Source organism: Artemia sp. Qi Xiang Cuo, chromosome 15, assembly GCF_049724085.1.
Source record: "Artemia sp. Qi Xiang Cuo chromosome 15, ASM4972408v1, whole genome shotgun sequence".
Taxonomy (NCBI): Eukaryota; Metazoa; Arthropoda; class Branchiopoda; order Anostraca; family Artemiidae; genus Artemia; species Artemia sp. Qi Xiang Cuo.
The window spans coordinates 25,386,495-25,409,766 of NC_142808.1; the positions used below are offsets into that span (position 1 = coordinate 25,386,495).

General features: G+C 35.8%; 1 protein-coding gene across 2 annotated transcripts in view; it reads right to left on the bottom strand.

Annotated features, from left to right (window-relative positions):
- LOC148943487 (SMAD family member 6-like) overlaps nt 1–23,272 on the bottom strand; it is a 71,044-nt gene that overhangs the window by 41,465 nt on the left and 6,307 nt on the right. Inside the window, exons 1-2 of one of the 2 annotated variants that reach the window (XM_089101417.1) lie at nt 19,432–19,474; nt 13,604–14,204 (exon numbers count right to left, since the gene is read on the bottom strand). In XM_089101417.1, the coding sequence (XP_088957543.1) occupies nt 13,604–14,099 (496 nt within the window). In that variant the 5' untranslated portion in view covers nt 14,100–14,204; nt 19,432–19,474. Of the gene's footprint in view, nt 1–13,603; nt 14,205–19,431; nt 19,475–23,272 lie in introns of those variants that run through there. The other variant, XM_089101418.1, reaches the window with a different exon arrangement.

Here is a 23,272-nt window from a genome sequence, read left to right on the forward strand (position 1 = left end):
AAAAACACGAGCCTTCTGTTTTTTGAATAAGTCTTATACTAGTTAGTTGACTGTTAAAATAGAAAGTTACCCCCCACCTCTCGCATACATTTCAGAAAAAACTCCAAAGGGGGATTGGTAGTGAAGCCGGTTTCTACTCGTAACTAAGTTTTAAACACAATAGTTACCCCCCCCCACCACCCTCAGAAAGTTCAGAAAAAAAACACAATAGCCTTATCTGTAGTGAAGCATTTTTCTTCTTAAACTAAATATTTACCCCCACCCACCTCCCTCAGAAAGTTCAGAAAAAAAAACACAATAGCCTTATCTGTAGTGAAGCATTTTTCTACTCGTAAACTAATTTTTAAACTAAAGTTACCCCCTCCTCCCTCAGAACTAAAAAGTTACCCCCCCCCCCACCTCCCTCAGAAAGTTCAGAAAAACACAACAGCCTTATATGTAGTGAAGCATTTTTCTACTCGTAAACTAATTTTTAAACTAAATAGTTACCCCCTCCTCCCTCAGAAAGTTCGGAAAAAAAACACACATGTTCAGAAAAACACAATAGCCTTATCTGTAGTGAAGCATTTTTCTACTCGTAAACTAATTTCTTAAACTAAATAGTTACCATCGCCATCCCCCCTCAGAAAGTTCAGAAAAACACACTAGCCTTATCTGTAGTGAAACATTTTTCTACTCGTAAACTAATTTTTTAAACTAAAGAGCTACCCCCTCCTCCCTCAGAAAGTTCAGAAAAACACAATAGTCTTATCTGTAGTGAAGCATTTTTCTACTCGTAAACTAATTTTTAAACTAAAAAGTTACCCCCCACCTCTCTCAGAAAGTTCAGAAAAACACAATAGCCCTATCTGTAGTGAAGCATTTTTCTACTAGTAAACTAATTTCTTAAACTAAATAGTTACCCCCACCCACCTCCCTCACAGGCTGATCACAAGGAAAGAAATGGCGAAAAGAAAACTACGAGATGTCCCCAAGAATATTTGAAAAGTTCAAAAGAAAGAAATACGGCAGAGGCTCTATTTGAAATAATCCCGCCGTGCCGCCTTACTCCCGCACTGGACCCACCGCGAGCCTGATTGTCAAATAAACGTTATAGTAGGGACAAAGTAGTGACCTGTCTCAAATCTCGTAAATAGAGCAGAAAAGTCAAAATTATTTATTCCAAAATTATTTTATCCACATTTGATGGGGGAGGGGGGCGGCGGGATTTTTTCCCCTCCACCTTTATTAATAATTCTTACACAAGAAAATATAAATAAAGTTTAAGAATTCTTATATTTCAGAGGAATTTCCATTTTACATTAACCTAGTAACAAAGATTCACTTTCCATTTCATATTAATCTAGTAACATCATTCCTCGTCACCGTCCTCGGAACATGATACCCGATGAAATACTGAAGAAGCTCCGGGCTGGGAGTACAATATACCAAGTATGTTTTTAGCCCGATATTCAAGAGTTCCTTCCACCCGAGCCTACTGACACAGTGGACCAGGATTAAGTGACTCTAATATTGGCCCCACACCAAGTAAACCCACAGCCCTTTTAAGGGCTATAAATTTATTAAATGACACTATAGCATGTGACCACGTGGGACGGACAAAGCTGTAAAATTAAGGAAACGGAATGTAAAAAGGGGGCCTTTCACATTTATCTAGTAACAAAGTTTAAGAATTTACTGGAAGCGAGGGAGATATTTTCCTTAAAAATTGCCAAATTACACCCAAACAAAATCTAAATATATGTTTGAAGCTTGCCCTTTTGTTACAAGAAATAAAGTTTTCTTTCACATTGATCGAGTTGCAAAGCATAGGAATTATAGAAGGGGGGCCGCCATGAGCGCATTATATTAAATACATAACCTAACCAAAATACCAAATATAGAATGAATGTGTACTCACATTGAAAATTGACGAATCCATTGTTTTCAAAGTTAATAAAATGTAATGGACTATAATCAATGTCTTAAAACATAATGACATTCGGAATGTAGTGTTTGAACATTTATAGGGTTATTGCTTGAGTACATCATACGTAGCCAAGTAAAAAAAAAAAAAAAAAAAAAAAAAAAAAAAAAATCAAGTTACTAACCACCGCTGTATCACCGTTTGACCCCAAAAAAATGGGTGTTACCTCATAAAAACCCGTCTGCTAAGACATGTATCGTTCGTAGTAATAGGTGACTGACCCGTGGTAAGCCAATGTACCGGTTAGACTACACTGTATATTCATGCCTCAGGCGAGAGGTATGACAAATTACGCAAGCACTACTTGTATTCCCTATGGCCTTACTACTCATACTTTCTATAAAAAACCTTATATGCCCCCAGGAAATAACTTACAACCCTTGCCCTGAGGGCTGGGGGGTATGTTATCCTCAAAGACATAATTTCCAGGCCTTTCAAATACGTTGAACAAAACGGATATCTTAAAATTTTTATTTGAAGTGTTTGGGGAAATGATCGGCGTGGGGGGGGGGACATTTTCCCTCTGATCACTTTTGACTAATACAAAATACACAAGTTCTCTCAAATTCCAATCGAATGAGCCCTATTTGAAGCTTCTAGGACAAAGCTTTCTATAAAAACGTTTTATGCCCTAATGGCATAACTTACGATCCTTGTCCAGAGGGTTATGGGGGGAGGGTTATCATCCTCGAAGACAGAATTTCCAGACCTTTCAATTACGTTGAACAAATTGGCCATATCCAAATCTTGACCGGAAATGTTTGGGGAAATGATGGGCGTGAGGGGAGGCGATTTTCCCTCCGATTACTTTCAACTATTAAAAAGGACAATAGCCCTCTCAATTTCACTAAGATTTTATCACTTTTAAGGGGTGTTTTCCCTTGTTTTTGAAAATGAGCCAATTTTCCCAGGTTCGTAGCCGTTTAATGGGTAAGACTAAACTTAATGAAATCTATACATATATTTGAAATCAGCATATTAAGCCAATCCTTTCGATATATCTATTGGTATCAAAATTTCGTTTTTTTAGAGTTTCGGTTACTATTGAGCCGGGAAAAACATGGCCTATAACACAATGAAACCTTTGTCTAACAATGGTTCACAACTGACCAAGGTAGAGTCTTCTCACAGGAATAGTAGGACAAACACCTAAGGCCATTGGCACCCGATGGCTCATTGAAGCTAATTTAGGTAAATCCAAAGTCAATTAGTTTTATGTTCCTCGACTGGAACCGAGTGTCCATAGACGAGAACAAGGAGATTTAGGAGGCTTCACCAGAGCCACTGTTCAACCTAATTGCTGGTAAAACTGTCTACGTCAAATCTATAATTGAAAGGTTACACTTTATTTTCCTTAGCACTTATTCTTGACCCTTTTCTCTTTTCTTATCATTTCCTTTTTTCAGATCCAAATTTTGGCTTTTTTGAGTTAGTAAAATAGACACTAAAAGTCACAAAAGTTTCCTGAAAAAAATGTAGACGGGAAGTGAAGATTTCAGGCATAAAGATCACACTAACACACAAAATTTGGCTTGAAGGCATATCCTTTACATACAAAATTCTGCAAGGGAGTGTCCACAGACGGGGACATCCGGTCTAAGAAGGCAAAGGAAATATTGAAATCAAGCTTTTCCTTTAATTCTCTACCAAAATACTTATCTTTCCTACAGTTTTTTTCTTTTCAAGGACGCTCAATGTGAGTCAGACTTAAAGTCAGTGTGTTCTTTTTTATTCTAGTATATGGGCCTCTTTAGAAGCTACCGCAACTGCAAGAGATCTCGTAGCCTAGATCTGGACTATGTTGAAAATTGTCTTTTCCTTTATTTACAAAGGAAGAGATTGGAGTTCCAGAAGGGAAATAAACCAGGATATTGCACTTACAGGTCCTTCAATCAAGAAAGACTACGCTTACTCTCACAGCTCAATTGAAAATGTTAGAATATGCTCATATTTCCCTAAAGATTATAAATCATCCCTTTGTTCTACATTGAAACATTTCCGCAAAATTGAGAAGGTCCTTGGAATCCTATAATCGGTATGGATAGTTTTATGGGCGGCTCAAATCCCAATAATGTATAATATTCTCATCTTTCTAATTTAATTCACCAATGAACTTTTCCATTTGAAATTAGTAACCCGCATAAGATGTGTCTTTTCCCCAAAATATCTTTTGAAAAAACCTAAAATACTATATACCAAAATGTCCATAGGGTGCTGACTTAAAACAACACGTAATAAGACTGGTCTAACTTTATTTTTATGAGTCTTTTTATACAAAATAAGTAGTTCTTCATAGCTTTTGCCCCCTTTAGAGAATTTTTGGTACGTATGTATTATCTCGATCCCAACCAAGAAATGAAGTTAAGTTAATCATAATGAAATATACCAATATATGATGAAAAAATAATACTTTAGAGAAAAAATTTGTGGAAACTACAACAGAATTATGGGAAGGAGGTCGCCCAGAACACATTATGTTAAATACCTAACCTAGCCTACCATAACCTAATCACCTCTATATATTGAATATTTAATAAAAATATACATACATCGTAGTTTTACTCCATGAGACTAAGATAATTATAGCGGGATACCACCAGATGGCTAATTTGACAGTGTATATATATACAAATCTTTGAATTAGCCAACCGACCAACCAGTATTTTAAGCCTAGGAGTCCAGCTGGACATAAGGAAACATATTAAGAAAACAATTCTTACTTGATAATATGCAGAATAATCCTAGTTAACACATTTAGCTGGGGAAGAGCCTTAATCTTCACTTCTATCCTTGTTTTTCCAGTTTTTCTAAGAAATTCATGAATTTTTTAGAACCTATAAAATCACAGAATATATACCCCCACCCCCCTAATGTGCACATATATACCCAGAATTGCATCCTGAATCTAAACATAACATTCATTTGCATAACAAATGAACTTTACTACCATATTAGCCATGTGGTGGATGTCCAATTATAACATACTGCAGATAGACAAACTGTTTTCTCTCAGATCATACAGATCAAAATTCTTGAGTGGGGTCGAGATAATACGCACCGAATTTTTGGTACTTATATACTATATGTAACACACGTGCCATATTATTATAAGGAAGATGCTTAAGAAACTAGTCAAACGGGTTTCTTTCAATAGACAATTGGATTGGAAACCGTGGTTTGTCATTGCGTTTACAATATTTAAACCATTGTTTTTTAAGGAATTAGGGGGGGGGAAGGTACCTAGGTTACGTATTTACTATATGCTATGCTTTACCCCCACCCCCCTAATGTGCAAATATATAGCCGAAATTTGTTTCTAAACTATTACATTTTCATCCTATTTTGTTTTATTTAATTAGCATTAACCAAACTTTTCGCGTGTGTTACAGATAGTACACAAGTACCAAATTTTTTGTTGTATTTTGACCTTTCAGACTAAATAGCCTTGTTTGGCCACGACTGGTCACGAAGGATAAAAAAAAAGACGCCACAATACCATCATAGTTGCTGTCCAATCCCTTTTGTTTTTGGGCTATATATTTGCATATTAAGGGGGTAGGGGTAAAGCATAGCATATATTAAGTACACAACCTAACCTAGGTACCTTCCCCCATCCCTAGGCCCCAAAAACCACAGTTTAAATATCGTAAACGCAATGAAAACCATGCTTTGCATTCCATTTCTCTATAGCGGTCTCTTGCAAATACCCCGTTTGGCGGGTTTCGTCTCTCGTTTCCTTGATACAGTAGGCTATATAGCGGTATCCGCATAATGCAACATTACCTATTTGAATCAGCGTAAATAATAATAATTTATTTGACCCACTATACAGAAAATGAAGTGGAGTAACATAAGAAAAGAAAAAAAACACAAAAATACATTTAACAATAATACAATAATTTTTTTTTAATAATAATAATAATAATAATTTATTTTTGACCGACTATACAGAAAATGAAGTAGAGTAAAAAAAAAAAATAAACTGGAATGAAATAAAGTTGAGATTTTTGTACGCATTTAGTTTCGAAATTTCAGATTTTTAGTTTTAGTCACCATCGACATTGGTAATTCCTTACTTACAGTTCATTTCTTAATTATTGCCTTAATTATTCGTTTTTTATTAGGGGGGGGGGGGGTTATACACTAGAAGCGTCGAATTATTCAGCTCACCAAGAATTATTCAGGCAGTTCTCTAGCTTTAAAAAAAAAATGTCTCAATTGGAAATGATAGGGCTCGTAGAAAGAACACAAGATGAAGGAGAATGGTGACTTTACAATACAATAGACATTGCCTATAGACAGGAGGGTCGTCTACAAGCCCTTTAATGAGAAATAGACAAAATTCCGTCGACGCAACTTAAAAGAGAACGATAGGAATGGATTCAATCAATTTAGAGCGAAGCTTTTAAATAGCATTCGTCAAATTCCTCGTTGGTCGGACATACCGGCGCCGACAGTCTCGATATTATATGCATTCTAAGACTAAAGAGACTCATTCATTAAGGCAATAAGGCTTGTTTTATTTCGATAGGACATTGCACTACGTGGATCCTTAACCAATCAATAAAAAGATTGGCACGAGATTGAAAATACGTGACTGACACAAGCAAATTTTCGATACTGCCCTATTATCTTAGTGATAACGATAGAGTATACGGTATTACATTTAAAAATACAGTAGCCTATGACCCTTTCATTGTTGTGTTGATGGTCATCAGGGTAGTGGTTACAATGATGTACCACAATATTCCTACGTTATATGAAAGATAAGTATGACAATACAAAAAAGTTTGAATAACTAGTGGCTTAATTTTTAACTGATAAAAATCGATTAACAGTAGAAAAGAAAACAGTAGGCTTGTAGTAATTTCCGAATTAAAAAATATGTTTTACACTGTCCACATTTCCCCCTAATCGGGAAGGTTTACGAAGACAGCCACTTTTTATTGCTTTGCTAAGCCCCCTTCCCCCTTAAATATCGGCCCTTTCCCATAGAAAAATTTCTATGTATGTACCTGGTTGAAAAACATGTTTTTCTGAGGGAGGCTGAGGGAGTGACCCTACAAAGAATGATCCTATTCAATGGTGTCAATTCACCAAATTCATGGGAGGGGGGGTAAATCTTTCAATATATAAGGAGGAATTGCGTCATGTTTTCAACTTTACATTGAAAATAACAAAAAAAAGTATTTTTCCAATCTAGGGGGCACAGATTATCCTCTATCTGCAATTGTTTTCACTATTGGTTAAGGTTTGAATCAAATAAAAAAAAACAAGTTTTTTCAACTGAAAGTAAGGAGCAACATTAAAACTTAAAACGAACAAAAATTATGATGTATATGAGGGAGGTTCCCCCTCCTCAACACCACCTTCTTCATGCAGAAGTTTTTCAGTACTTATAAAAATATTTCTCATTGTTCTAATAAAACAACTCATGTGTTTCAGGAGTCTTTCTTAAAGAATTGGGACAAAATTCAAACTTTAGCGTAAAGAGCGAGGTGTTGCAGAGGGGGCAATGTATGATATCCCAACCACAGCAGGTACCCATTTTAAGAAAACCATTTTTACTTAATAATATGCAGAATAATCATAGTTAACACATTTTGCACGCAGCCCCGCTATACTTTACCCCCACCCCACCCCCCGAATGTGCAAATATATAGCTCAAATAATATATTTTTCAATGCATTATGCTAGCCGTAACTTGTTTTTCCAGTTTTTGTTTCGTCACAGTTGATTCAATTTACAGGTACACGGGTTGAAACAACTGAGATGCATTATGAGAATAGATAGAAAATATATAATTTGTGCTATATATTTGCACATCAGAGGGGTTGGGGGTATAGTATAGCGGGGCTACATTCAAAATGTGTTAACTGCGATTATTCTGCATATCATTAGGTATGAATAGTTTTTTGTTTGTTTTTTTTAACATGGGTACTTGCTGTGGTCAGGTTATCATACAAGTGCCCCCTCATCCGCAATAATTTCTGTTCGTTTTAAGTTTTAATGTTACTCCTTACTTTCAGTTGAAAAACTTGTTTCTTTCATTTATTTGGTGATCTTTTTTAAATAATGTCAGGAAATCTGGCTTAACCTCCAAAGAAAAATACCCCCTTTCCATGGAAACATTCTCTAAACAATTCATTCCCGGTGAAAATTACAATTACCCTTAACATCTCCACGCGTAAAATTGAGTCGGCAAAGAGAAAGCAAGACATATATAAAAAATTTCGTAGGCCTACAGGAATTCTGGCAAATTCCCCAAGTGTAAAATTTCCACTGAAAAGTTCACCCCCTGGAAACTTCCCTAACCATAGAAAATTCTCCCCGTGGAAAATTCCCCCAGCAGAATATTCACCCCCACCCGAAAAATGTAAGCATATTTCCCAATAACAAATGCTATACATAAACAATGAGCAAATTTTATAACTTAAAGACCTTTCCCCGGGGGCTGTGGGGGCACATCAAAAAGTTCGCGGTAACGGACTGTAAGTAGGCAGCCCGGCTCAATGGTAACCGCAAGTCTAAAAAACGGAATTTTGATACCAACCGACACATCAAAATAATCAGATTTTAATTCTTATTTCAAATATATGTTTCATCCAGTTTAGTCTTACTCATCAATTTGGCTGATTTTCGAAAAAAGGGGAGAAGACCCCCTAAAAGTTATAGAAACTTAAGAAAGTCACACCATCATATTCAGCGTATCAGAGAACCCTACAGTAGAGGTTTCAAGCTCCTATCTACAAAAATGTGGAATTTTTCATTTTTCAAGGAGGCACACTTGTGCCTCCTTTAAAGAGGCGACCCACCACAATGTTAAGCGATTTCCGGTCCTAGCGGTCACAGAGAGACAGCAGTGATCGCATTTTGTAGCCCAAGCTCCAACTAAGAAACGTGCAAAATTTCACCCCCCTCCGACTTTATCTTCATGGGTAAAAGTGGGCCGGAAGTTTCGACCCTCCGACCACAGCCCCCCTTTAACGTTGTCCGATTGGGCTAAAATTTAGAGGTTAAGCTTTCCTAGGGCCCGGGAGCTTATCCTCGAAATTTCTGTTCAATCCAATCACTCCTTCCCTGTTTTCCAAAAAACAAATATAGCCACTTAAGGTTCATTTCTCTTCTTTTTTTTTATCAGCCACGCCTACAGGCCACAGTTGGCAACAGATCTGGGTGAATGAGGACTCATTCGAAGCGGAATTTGACCTGTTAGGGCCTTCTGATATTTTCAGACCGAAAAAAGTATCCCCCGAATTTACATTTACGAAAAACCTCGTTTTCCTATGAGAGCCCATGTTAATTTTTCCCACCACAGCCCCCCTTTAACGTTGTCCGATCGAGCTGAAATTTAGAGGATAAGCTTTCCTGGGGCCTGTGAGCTTATCCTCAATCCGATCCTTCCTTCCCTATTTTCCAAAAACCAAATATCAAGTTTTGTGAGGATTTGCTTGCGTCAAAAATAGATACAATAGACTAAAATAATATAACAAATGTCTCTGTGGTACAATGGTCGCTGTTTCTGGCTGCTAGGCGGAAGATCCGGGTTCGATTCCCTGTCAGAGAAAATTTTTTATATAATGAATTTAAAGTTTAAAAAAGAAACTCAGTTTCTTTTTTATCCAATCTATTAAATCCTTTTAATCCAATCTATTAAATCCTTCGGCTCAACAGGCGTCTCCAGAAGAATATCACAGTCGGCCTTCAGGTTACAGGTAAGTCTCCACTGCTTTGATAACATGCCGTATACCCGCATGCTCGAAAAAAAAGTTGAAAAAGAAAATCTTACTGTGCATTTGATTTGAGTATTCAGGAATTAAAAGCCTTAACACAAGGATCTTCAAAAGTGGGGGGTTTGGGAGGCGGCAGCCCCCCATCTTTAACTCCTGAAAAGATCAGCTAACAGTTAGTCAAGCAATAAAAAGTAATAAACTGTACAAAAACGTGCAGAAATTATTTGAAAAAAGCTACGTTTTCTAAAGAGTTAAAGAGGCTGAGTCACAATTTCAATCGTTAAACCGTACATGGGTTTGGAGGTGCTGTTAGGGGGCTGCCACCCCCCAAACCCCTGCTTCCGTATATGAAAGGGGCTGTGCCCTCCTCAACGCCTCGCTCTTTACGCTAAAGTTTGACTTTCTTACAACTCTTTTTTTTAAACAATAAAAACTTTAGTGTAAAGAGCGAGGCGTTGAGGAGGGCACATCCCCCTTCATATACGGAAGCAGGGGTTTGGGGGGCGGCAGCCCCCCAACTGCACCTCCTAATTCCTGTACGTTTTAAGGTTCGAACTTGTGACTCAGCCTCTTTAACTCTTTAGAAAACGTATTTTTTTTCAAATAATTGTCAGAAGAAAGATCACGGATGCGTGTTTATTTTATTTTTATTTTATTTTTTTTTCCAGGGGTGATCGTATTTACCCAGTGGTCCAAGAATATTTTAGGACGGCTCATTGGAACGGAAATTAAAAGTCCTAGTGCCCTTTTTAAGTGACCAAAAAAAATGGAGGGCAACTAGGCCCCCTCCTATTTTTTCCCCTCATTTTTTCTCAAATTCACCCTATTGAAATTTTGACATAGCCATTTTGTTCAGCATAGTCGAAAATCTAAAAAATATGTCTTTTAGGATGACTTAATCCCCCACAGCTCCAAGGGGAAGGGCTGCAAGTTATGAACTTTGCCCATTGCTTACATATTGTATTGGTTAGTGGGAAGCATACAGACATTTTCAGGAAGGATTTTTTTCTGGTGGGGGGGCTGGAGGAGGGGGTTACTCAGGAGAATCTTTCCGTGGAGGATGTTCTTTTGGGGTAAGGGACATTTCTATGAAGGGGGCAACGGATTTCCAAGCATTATTTAAAAAACGATCAGAAATTAAATTTAAAAAAAAACAAGTTTTTTCAACTGAAAGTAAGAAGCAACATTAGAACTTAAAATGAACAGAAATTATTACGTATATGAGGGGGTTCTCCCCCAAGTCAATACCTCGCTCTTTACGCTACAGTTTCTTTTTAGTGCTTTCAAAAGAGCTATCTATTCTAATTAAACGGCCTTTGTGATTCAAGAGTTTATTAATCAAATTTTTTTTTAACTTTTAACGTAAAGAGCTTTGTATTGACTAAGGGGAGAACCCCCTCATATACGTAATAACATATACGTAATAAAAAAAACAATAAAAAAAACAAGCGATACGGCTCTATAGTAATCGAAACTTTGAAAACGGAATTTTGATGTCAATAAATGTATCAAAAGAATGGACTTATAATGCTGATTCTAAATATATAAATTTTATCAATTTTAGTATTACTCATCAAAGGCTACGAGCCTGAGAAAATTTACCTTATTTTTTAAAGAGGGGGGAAACATCCCCTACAAGTGAAAGAATCTTAATGAAAATCACACCATCAGATTCAGCGTATCAGAAAACCCTATTACAAAGGTTTCAAGCTCATATCTGCAAAAATCTGCAACTTCGTATTTTTTGCCAGAAGAAAAATATACGAATATAGAAGTTCGTTACGTAGGTTAATTTATAAATTACGTCAGAACCAAATTTAGAGACAGCCATTTAGCAAAAGAAAAGTAAAATTTTTATGCAAATTTTGTTTACTTATTCAATGACGGTGAGCCAAAATAAAAGCTGCATTAACTAAAAATCTATCACAAATTAAATTAAAAAACAAGTTTTTAAACTGAAAGTAAGGAGCGACATTAAAACTCAAAATGAACAGAATTTAGTCCGTATATGACAGGGGCTCTCCCCTCCTCAAGGCCTCGCTCTTTACGCTACAGTTTTTTTTATTGTTTAAAAAAATAAAGTTGTGAGACAGAGTCAAACTTTAGCATAAAGAGTGAGGCGTTGAGGAGGGGACAGCCCCATTCATATACGGAATAACATCTGTTCGTTTTAAGTTTTAATGTCGCTCCTTACTTTCAGTTTAAAAAACTTTTTTTTATTTAATTTTATTTCAAAAGGCATAGTTATTGAGCCTTTGAACTACGTTGGACAGAATGGCTATCTCAAAATTTGGATTGGACGATTTTGGGAAAAAAGACGCGTGGGAGGGGGTCTAGTTGCTCTCCAGTCTTTTTGGTCACTTAAAAAGGAAACTAGAACTTTTAACGTCCGTTAAAATGAACCCTTTCCCAATTTTTTAGGACCACTGGGTCGACACGATCACCCCTGGAAAAAAAAATTAAATAACCACGCATCCGTGATCTTTCTTCTGGCAAAAAAAAATTACAAAATTCCACATTTTTGCAGATAGGAGCTTGAAACCTATGTAGTTAGGGTTTGCTGATACGCTGAATCTGATGGTATGATTTGATTTAGATCCTTTGACTTTTAGAGGGTGTTTCTCTCAATTTTCGAAAATCAGGCTCTTAGCCTTTGATGGGTAACATTAAACTTGATGAAACTTATATATTTGGAATTAGCATAATAAGCCAATTCTTTCGATATATCTATTGGTTTCAAAATTCTGTATTTTAGAGCCTTGGTTACTATTGAGCCGCGTCACTCCTTACTTACAGTTCGTTACCACGAACTGTTTAAAAAAGAATGCTGTTTACCAAAAAGCGAGATTTTTTTTTTTTTTGGGGGGGGGAGATACAACATTTTACACTCTGTGCATACGAGTTTTTATGAAGGTAGGTGTGATGGAGGGGAGGGGGTTAATTCACAATCAGTGGGAAAACACGAAGGGATCTAAAAATAAGTAGCAAATATCATAAACAAACATCTATAGAGATGATTACAGAAACGCTAACATTAAAAAAAAAAGGCCTATAACTGAATAAAACCTTCGTCTAACAATGGTTCACAACTGACCAGGGTAGGGTCTTCTCATAGGAATTGTAGGATAAGCACCTAAGGCCACTGGTATCCGATGGCTCATTGAAGCTAATTAATTAGATTGTCTTCTCCTCGTGATTTCTCAGCCCTTTTCTTTGAAGGGGGGGGGGGGTCCTTCAGAACAATCCTTGGGGCCCTTTTTTCATGTTTCCAAGTATGCATAATTGTATATTTTCAACTCAAGTCCACATAAACATGCGAAATAATGCAAGTAGGTAGGATATTGAGAACAGTACACTTCTTGGATTACTGATCAGAGACGAGGGGAAGGAGTTAGGATCCTTTTCTCTAAAACAAAAGAGCAGTTTTGGCTTACAAAGTGGACTCATATCCTGGTATCAGTTTAGCACATCTCGTTAAAAAAAAATATCATTACACTTTCATCTAAAAATGCACATTTTTGGTGCGAACTCCCTTCCCCAAGGAAACCAGATATGACCTCCCTCCCACTTAGAAGCGGACCTCAGTACATATTCTTGCAAGTTCGAGACTTGTTATTGTTAGTTTCTTTCTATCATAGGAAATGTATACCCAATTAAGTATTCCAGTAACATAAAACAGATTGGAGGGTAAAACAGAAAAAATGTGTAATCATAATTCAATACCGTAGTACATGTTGCATAGTGAAATGGTTCACTTAGTGAATTACCCAAAGACTCTGTGATGTCCAGGAGTATTGCTTGGTCTAGACAATAATTTACAAGCATACTTGTTAGACAAGTCTGCTTGTAAATTAAATCAGGCTCTGCAATATTAAAAACAAGAGAAAAGCAAAATAAATCTTACCAAACGAGTATTCTTTGCTCCAGTGATATGGATTGCAACATATACTTCCATCTTCCTGATGGCAGCAACTTGAAGGCAATCTCCTTAGACACGAAGGTGTTGACAGGCTTGGCCACCGGAACATGGCACACATCACTGCATGAGGTTCTAGCTTCAAGTTTTCAACAGTGGAATAACTAGCAGAAGAATCATTTAACGATTTTTCACATTGAAGCCAATTTTCACACCCACAGCAACCTTCAGGAGAAGGGGATCGCGAAGGATTTTTATCTGGTATATGAACACATTCAGATAAGATCTCACCTTTACTTTCAATAGATCTAAGCAGTGATTCTAGTTGATCTTCAGAGATTCTCTTTAAAATTGAGTGCAATGCTCTTTTATAAGCGCGTTCAATAGCAACCATTTCTTCGTTGTCTTCTTCTGAAAGCTTTTTTACTGAGGCCTTCCAAAGTCTTTTTAAAAGGCTTGACCTTTTACTTTGAAACATAAACATTGGCCGACAGGGGCAATTGCCCAGGATTTCATGACTGGGTGTATTAACAAATATTTGCTGAATGATATTCAGCTAAACCAAAGAATCAAAACAACAACAGTAAACCTGAAATATAAAAAAGAAATTATTCAATTTAAGTAAGCATGCAAATTATACTTACTGTGTTCCAGAGCAACAAATTAGTTTTGCCCTCTTTTGTTTTTTGTGCTATTAATTTCGGTTTATTCCGAGAAAGTGGAAAGGACCTTACCTCTGTAGTTTTTGTTAAGTGTGGAACTTAGACAGAACTTGGGAAGCCACCAACTATTCTTGCCTTTGGCCGAAAACGATGGCTATCAGTTTTCCTTGAGCCAGAGATTATTGTGTGTCAACTGAAGTGGACTCACTCTTACAGTTAGTATCAGAAACAACTATTTGAAGTTATTCCAACAGAAGTTGACCAGCATTTAAAAGTCCTTAAGATGTGCAGTGACTCCCAGGTCTCATCACAAAATACCTTCCTACTTAAATAACTTAAAATGGAAGAGCAGAGGTCCAAAAACAGAAGTAATTTCTTATGGGCTTGTTTCTATACTGGCTGCTTCCTTTTGCAATTTCTATTGAGCCGTCATTTCGTTTTTTGCGTCAGGAACTGAGCCGGGGGAAAGGGTCTGCTTTTGCCTCATAAACTGTAATAGTTTATGCTGATTCTCTCTCATTGCTATAAAAATTGGAGTGCACCATTTGTTCTTCTCTTATTAGAGATATTAGAAAATTGGCCTGCAGCAAGAAAATCTAGATTTGAACCAAGACGAATATACATTTTTAGGACCATGACAGGTAGATATGGTAGGACACAGACAAGGCCAATGGAGGAGGAAGAACATTTGATTTGTTTTGTCATTCCAGATCTAAATGTCAAGACAGGGTACTTACAATGACAATGTTGAAGTTTTGGGTCAGTGCCAAAAACAATATCCCTTCCTGTGTGCAGATATATAGTATCACTTCTAACAACAGTATTAAATCTTTGTAGTGTTTGAAGAACCAACATCATACAATACTGGAGAACACTTCTTGTTCATCTCCCATTACATTTGAAGCTTGCTTCCATTGCCTCCCATGGGTTCTCTATAGTTAGTAAGATATAGTCCAGACCAAACACACAGAGATCAAACAATTTCTTCAGAGGATTAATTTTAAAAAGGAAAGTTATGCCTACAGAAGTAAGGAGCAAGGTTGCAACTAAAAACAAGCTAAGATTATTGCTTTGCATATTACTCAAAATATATCAACAAATTACCTCAAATAAACTGATTTGTGATATTTTGAAACATCTATAGAATCTGTAGCCTGGAGAAAATAAAAGACTAATTTACAAGCCTTTCAATAGTCTTTCACTGATGATAACAGTAAATTTTAATATATGTACAATTGTATTTCTCTAAAAATTCAAGCAAGCTCAATTTTTGTAAAGCAATAATTTTTAGAACTGTACAAATATTGAAGTATCACAAGTCAAAAACTCCAGAGTGGTAAGAGAGGCAAACTCAAAATTTTTTCCTGAGTACAGGAATTGTGAAACAGGGCAGAAAAGTTCCAATGAAGTTTTTCCAGTAGTTTTACAAAAAAAAACTTTTTAAAACACATCAAGAACTGGTTTATATGCATTTTTGTTATATTTTTACTAATTGGACAAATAATCCCCCTCCCCCCTTTAGGGGGATGGGGGGTTAAACCTGGTAACCTCCTCCTGGATACAGCCTTGCCTAGCAATTCTTTTCTAGACAAGATAGAATATTTTCTAATCCAGATGGGCATATAGTAATCTTCTAATAATTGGAGTTGACATTGATTTTCCAAAACTAAAATTCCTTCTGAGACTTTCTGTTTTGAAGTTTTGATTTTGCGGATTCCCTATATTTTTCTAAGTAAAATGTCTTAGTATTGAAGCTGAACTTGTCAGAAATCAAATAACTTTGAATATTTATAGAACTTTACTACCTCTTCAAAAACCTAAGCAAAATTTCCATTTTTCTCATATATGGTATGAAACAAAAACCAAATGCTATGAAAACCAGCAACAGCTGACTCAAAACCTAAGTTAAATCAAAGCAAATTGATGGGGTGATATGTTTCATTCTCATAGACTATGATGCATCAAGCAGTTTTACTCTGATCCCACACAGCAAAAGAGCTGATCAGCTTGGAAAGTCTCATTTGTACAAGTTGCACTTCCAGTCACAAGAGGCCCTACAAAAACCTATGAAAGACACACCTAAAATTGTTTTGAGCATGTACTCATGGAAAAATTCCAGTTTTACCTTGCCAGTACTGCTGCTGCCAAAAATTATTCACCTAGCCCCTCTCTGAGTGAAAACCAAGATATTTTCTCAATGCACAGCTACTGATCATTCAAGTGCCAAAACACAACCCTATAAACTGAAACTGAAGTGGAAGACTGAAGGCAATACCTGCTATCTGTCTGGAAAATAAAAATTGTCCCTTGCACTTGATCAGCAAAAGCAAATGAGTAACCAGATATGAGAGAACAATTTTCCATAGTGTCATTGAATATCAACAGAGGAATCCTAGATAAACTACCAAGCCTGGGAGTACTATGTGGCAACAATCATACTGGTTGCCTACAAGAACATTTTTTTATAGGGGATAATTTAGGTGTCTTAGCTTTTATAGAAAATATTAAAGAACATGTATCACCAGCAAAACCAGTGAAAAATAGAGAGATCCATTGGCAGTCTTGCCATATTGGCTAGGGGTAAATCAGACCTATTGGAAACATTTGATGATTATTGTGCTGTTTTGATTGGTCAATTGGTTGCTATAAATTTGTACTCACTTACATATTACAAAGACCATGACTTGGAATGAAAATTTTGTATGAGGTAGAGGAAAGTCACCAAGCTTACCAGAAAAGTATCAAAAATGAATGAGAAACATCTTTTGATTAGAAAATTTAATTATGATTTTCACAAGGTTTCTTTTAAGAGAGACAATATTTTTCTTGCCATCATACCAGATGGATAAACTGTCCTTGCCAAAGACAATTCATGTTTTTCACATTCCAGAAAAACATCAACTTCAGACTCAGACTGTGCTTTGTTTTCAGAGCCAACTGACTCTGCAGTTTAAGTTGGGTCAGGCAATAATTAGTGACCATGTACTGTTACATCTGGTGTTACAATCAAGAGATCTGTTGTCAAATATCACCTGAAGAAGAGAGTCAAAATTGAAGATCAGAGAATCTTAGGAGAATATAGATAAGACCCTTGACCAATAAGAGTGCAATTTTATACTTGATAGAAAAAAGCTGTTCCATATCATTTGCTCCAGACAAACTGTGGAGCTGCTGAATCTGATTCTGAGGCATGTACAAATCTTATATTTTATTGTGAATCAATAATACACATACTAAGGCATGCTGAAAGAGTTTTGTTGCCTAGTATTAAATTTAGAGCTGCCTCTCAAGTTTGTGGTTGGTAGCAAAATGCTGAACTTAAAGCATATTGTCAGTTGTTCAAGCTATAGCTGCATATCTAGAATAAGTGTGGTAGACTGAAAAATAGGGTTGTTAGCAATACATACCTCTCTGCACAAAACAGGGCCGCGATGTCCCGCGGCCCTATCATCATTAACTGGCGTACACTGGACTCGTCCATATCGCTAGCAAGTGCGATTTAAGGTAATTTAAGGTAGTACTTTGAAAAGGCTTTGAAGGTCCATCAGGTTAACCTTCAGGTGGCTTGAGCTGAAATGATTGCAAAAGATCCAAACAAGTTATGGAAATTTTGTAAAAAAAAAAAAAAGTCATTCAAGCCAGACCTAGAGCCCAATTGATGAAAAAGTGGTGCTTGTATTTCTGAAATGAGGTTGCTAGCTACTGCTGCAACCCAGAAAACACTTAAAAAAGGAAAGCCTGATTCTGAATGTTACCAACCTATTACTGTGTCTAGCATAGTTTCAAAACTATTTGAGCTGATAATAATTGGTAATTTAAGAGATAATTGTTATGCACCAGATTTCAGTTTGGGTTTCAACCTAACATTGGTCACTACCACAAAGTTTGTTTAGTGTATTCATAAGTTTGAAAAGTTTGTTTAGTGGATTGATAGATGCTGTTGACTCAAGTAAATCTTTAGCTCTCTGGATTTATGATGTCAGCAATGCATTTGACTCTCTTCTATATCTGTAGCCTATGACTAAATTGATAAACTGAGATGTTTCTGTCAATAGGCTAGACTAAAGCTGTTGTAATATATCTAGGCTACTATAATTTAAAGGCTAGCATGCATATCCCTGTCTCTAATGTTGTATTGACAAAATAACTGTTTTATTGGTGCATAACAAATCAGAATTATTTAACCTGTCAGTGTAATAATGCTAACCTCCCAGGACAGAACAAATTTCTCTCAGTGCTGTCTTTTCAAAGGAAAAAATTTTGTGATTCAAAAGTTTGTTGTTAACAATTCAGGGTATATCCCAATTTGGGGTATATATGTGCATATTAGGGGAGTGGGGATGGGTAAATTTTGCAGTAACTTTGCAGTGGGCCATATAGCCTAATTTAGATAGGATGAAAGCAAAAACATAATTTGATGCTTTTTTTGTGTTCTTTCATAATTCATATAAAGGTAAAGTTCTACCAAATCATATTATTGACTTATGCACAAAGTGAATATACCACTTGATGCCTTTTTTATGCTGATTACAAATATAGTAGCCTAATCATTTCTATCAGAAATGAATTTCAGCCCCCCCCAATATATGCCGATTCAGGGTATATATTTCTACAACCTAACCTAACCCTGAATTGGCATATATAGGGGGGCTGAAATTCATTTCCAATAGAAATGATTATTATATTTGTAATCAGCATAAAAAAAGGCATTGAATGGTGTATTCACTTTATTCATAACTCAATAATATGATTTGGTAGAACTTTACCCATATAAAATACCTTTGGGGCCCCTTTAAGGGCCCAAGATGCAATTAGCCCCAGGAGCAATTATTGAATTACAAAACAGCATAAAAAAAGGCATCAAATGACATTTGCACTTTCATCTTAGCTAAATTATAGTGCCACTTAGAAATTCACCAAGGATTTTATACACTTTGGCCCGTCTATCTCTAAACCTACTAGGCTAGTTTCCCATACAATTTTGGTGGAGCATCAAATAATTTTTCAATTCCCTTGGCAAAATGCCTTGTGTACTTATCAAAGTTTTAACATATTTTATGCTTGATCCTCACACGCCATAAATGAATCAAAAAGCTGAACAGTGATTATTTCAGATTAAGGATAACAACGTTAATAATAACATGACCAATTTACCAAAGCAGCAATTAAAAGATTAAGATACTAGCTTGGTTATTCCTCTTTTCTTAAACTATTTATGGGCTGCCATCTAAAGTGAAACTTGACTCAATAATAGAGGGCAAAATACTTCATTCAGGAAAAACTTGAATTTAAGGGCTAGGCACACGTAGCTGATTTCGGGAACCGATTTCAGCATCAGTGGACAAACGATAGCGGTAAGAAAAATTTGTTGAAAGAAAAATTTATTGCGCAAAATTTTCAAAACAAAAAATCATGGACACAAATAGTCAACTGGAGTCTGTTAATAGTTGTTTGATTGTTCTCAGTTTAGTTCTCAGCTCAGTAGTGGGGTTTTTCACCACAGATACCTCTGGCTGACTATTTATTTTTATTCATATTTTTTGTGTGATGATCATGATGAAAATCAGCGCTAATTTTGTAAATCGGCGCCAAAAACAAGAAAACATTTCAAGCTCAAATCGATACCGATTTCTTTTAAAAATCGGTAATGATTTGGAAATCAGTTCCCGAAATCAGCTACGTGTGCCCAGCCCTTTACTTCTCATTTTATCAGTACAAATCAATAATAACTTAACCAAAGCCGTGCAGTTCAAAGTGCTTTAAGCAATATAGCCTAACATGAGAGTTCTTACACGGAACATACCTGCACCTAAAGCCACCTCACCGTATTTAACGTAATCAAAAAAAGGCTGGTGATTCTAATATCTTCTTCAATATTTTACCAGAAATTAACTACATTATTCTTTCAACCTCAAAATTGGTCTTCTTAAGACTTCTTGTGTCTTCTAATGTACGTCGCCAGAATTTTTCGATGATGGAAAGAGTTTTTTTTTCAATGACACAGCCAGTAATAATGATGAACGACTAATATCGGCATTATATCCTATTTGATTATCATATCTTTGTTTGTCATTCGATAAAATTATTCTAAAATCTGTTTGATTACAAGAAAAAGTTAATTAATCAATTTCCCGACCAGAAGTTTTCGTATGAAGGTGACCAATAGAATCTCTCGGATGTTTCCTTTGAGAAGGGTTGAAGGTGCATCTCCAGTAAAAAAAAAAAAAAAAAAAAAAAAGATTTGTTCGAAGAGCTTCTCTTAACCGTAAAGCCGTAAAAATCAGGGCCCAAAAATTGTCAAAGTATCGTTATACAAGCCTGAAACTTGAGTCTAAAAACGTCGATTAAGTGGGGGAGAGTGCAAGGACAGCAATTTTTTTAGACAAACTGTGAAATAAAGAGCAACCTTTGTCAGCAGAAACTAATACTAAATGTGCAAAATTCATTTATTCTAAGTTTCTTCATCCAAAATATTTGTGCATGAAAATTTGCATAATTTGAAAAAAAAAGGGTTACATAATCTCTAAAATGTGTTACGATCTTGCCTAAAATTTTATAATGAAACTCAAAATGTATGAAAACTCCAAAGGTACTATCTTCAAAATATAAAATTGAGTATTTTTCTATAGAATGATGGTCACGCAATCGTGTTTGCCCTTTGCTGTTTCACCAAGGGTGACCGTACGGAACCAATAGCTGTATATTAGTGAAAGGATCCTGAAGAGGGATCATTTGAACGAAAATTTAAAGATCTAGTGCCTTTTTTAAGTAACAATGGAGAAAACGCCACTGCAAAGTGCCTATTTCGGGCGTTTTGTCCCGAAAAACAAAGATTTTTGTCCGAAACTATCGATTAAAAATTATGAGAACTATTGTAAGGGTATTTGTGTGGCCTCCCGGCCTTAAATGCCACTATGGCGAGCCGTACAACATTTTACCTTAAACATACATTCAGTCCATAAAAAATAAACTGTTATTATAGACAGCTAATCCAATAAAATTATCAGTTATAAAGCATAGCATAGTTGCACGTCTACTATTAGGATAGAGGCCAGCGGATTCCTTTATTGGAAGGTTATCTAAGGCCTCAAAAAGGGGCTTTATGTCCATATTTTTTAACCTTCCTTAAGAGTCGCTTTAGATGAACTGGATGAATATTAAGACAAATATGGATTTAACCTCTGATCTTCTTTCACTTAGAAGAACATATGTTTGGATGGATATACGACGATGTGTCCAGAAAGGGTAGGGTATGGAGGGGTGTAAGCTTCCCGCTTATTCAGGAGACACAGTTTATTCAGGAGAATTCAATTTTATTTTGAAAAAAAAATAAACCAAATGAGCGCTTTTTCTCGAAGCACTACTCTGCAGTGTTAAACTATAATATAAAGAGTGACACTTGTGGGGGCGGTAGCCCCTGGATAACCCAGTGTAGTGTGAAAAAATGAACAGGAAATAAATATAAAAATAAGTATTTTCAAATGAAAGTAAGAACCGACATTAAGTAACATTACCACTTGAAACGAACAGATATTATGCTGTGTATGAGGAGGACTGCCCCCTAAGCCCCTGTTCTCTACGCTAAACTGTGAATCATTTCCCCAATACTTCAAGAATGTATCCTCTAACACAAGGCCAAAAAGAAGGTATAACAAGCATTTGCACAATGCCTCTAGAATGGTTGGACTTAACTAATGCTCAGTGGCGCAAATTCTCTGTTCAAATGTTGTTAAAGGCAATCGGTAAATAAAAGACTTGTGATTACACGATAAATGTACCTGTTGTACTCAACAACGATTTCAGTAAAGCAGTTTAAAAATTTAGCGCAAAGACCAGTAGGGTATCCTCACTCAAGAACAACATAGCTTCTGTTGGTTTTAATTCATAATGTCATTTTTTACTTTCATTTGAAATTAATTTCCTTTTTTTACTTTTGAGTTCCTTTGGACATAAGATCATTTTTTAAGTTTCGTTTCATATTTCATTTTTTAAATGGTAGAAAAGTCCTTAAAAGACACAGAAAGAACACAATAAAACGGTCAGTTGTTCATCTGAACAAGCACAATTCAAAACAAGTGAAAATGAAAATACCAGTTTGTATCGCCTTAATCTCTTGTATGTCCATTCATGGAGGTTTCTATTTAAAACTTAAATTTGTCGGTCTTTTAAAGGTTGGTCTAACAGGGAGAGCCCTTCCGATCGCGTCTCTCGTCTTTTTCAAATTAAGAAAAATAACAAACACAAAAAAGACACGGGTATTAAAATAAATCATGTAGAGCTTAAAACAAACACAATTATCACGAATAAGAGCAGGGCTACCACTCTCTTAAACCCTCCAAAGGTAAGAGTCATCATTTTGTACTTTAATGAAAACGATTCTCATTTCCGGCAGTCTGATTTTTATTTGTTATGACATCAACAACAATTCAACAACAAAATTAAATCACTTTGCTAATAAGTTTAAAGTAATAACACCCAAAAACAAGAGCGGGGCTACCCCTTCCCCAAACCCTCTAAAAGGCTTGAGTGTCATTTTTGCTTAACTTAAAAATTATATGTATTTGTGACAAGATGTTGTTGGTTTTTTTTTTTTTTTTTTTTTTTTAAAAAAAGCGAAATCACAAAAGAAGAAAATAAAAATACAAATCCAAATTAGTGGAAAGGAAAAAAAATCTTAGAATAATTATATTTGTGTTTTAATTTAATTATGCCTTTTCAGAAGGAAACTTTTTTTCAAAAAAATTTCCTGTTGATTCTACTTCATCCAAATCTATAACCTATAACGAAAGTTTTAAAAGCGGACATTGATCAATTTTGCAGCAATTATTTTAGTTTGCTGAAACTATATTTTGAATTGTCAAATCCATGATTTGCCAATTATCCATACATTTGAAAGGAAAATTTTTTAAAGAAAGAATATATGAGCAAAAATTTGCAGCATACCAAATTAATCAAACTAAGGTGATTGTTTAAAAGACAATTATATTAATTCGTG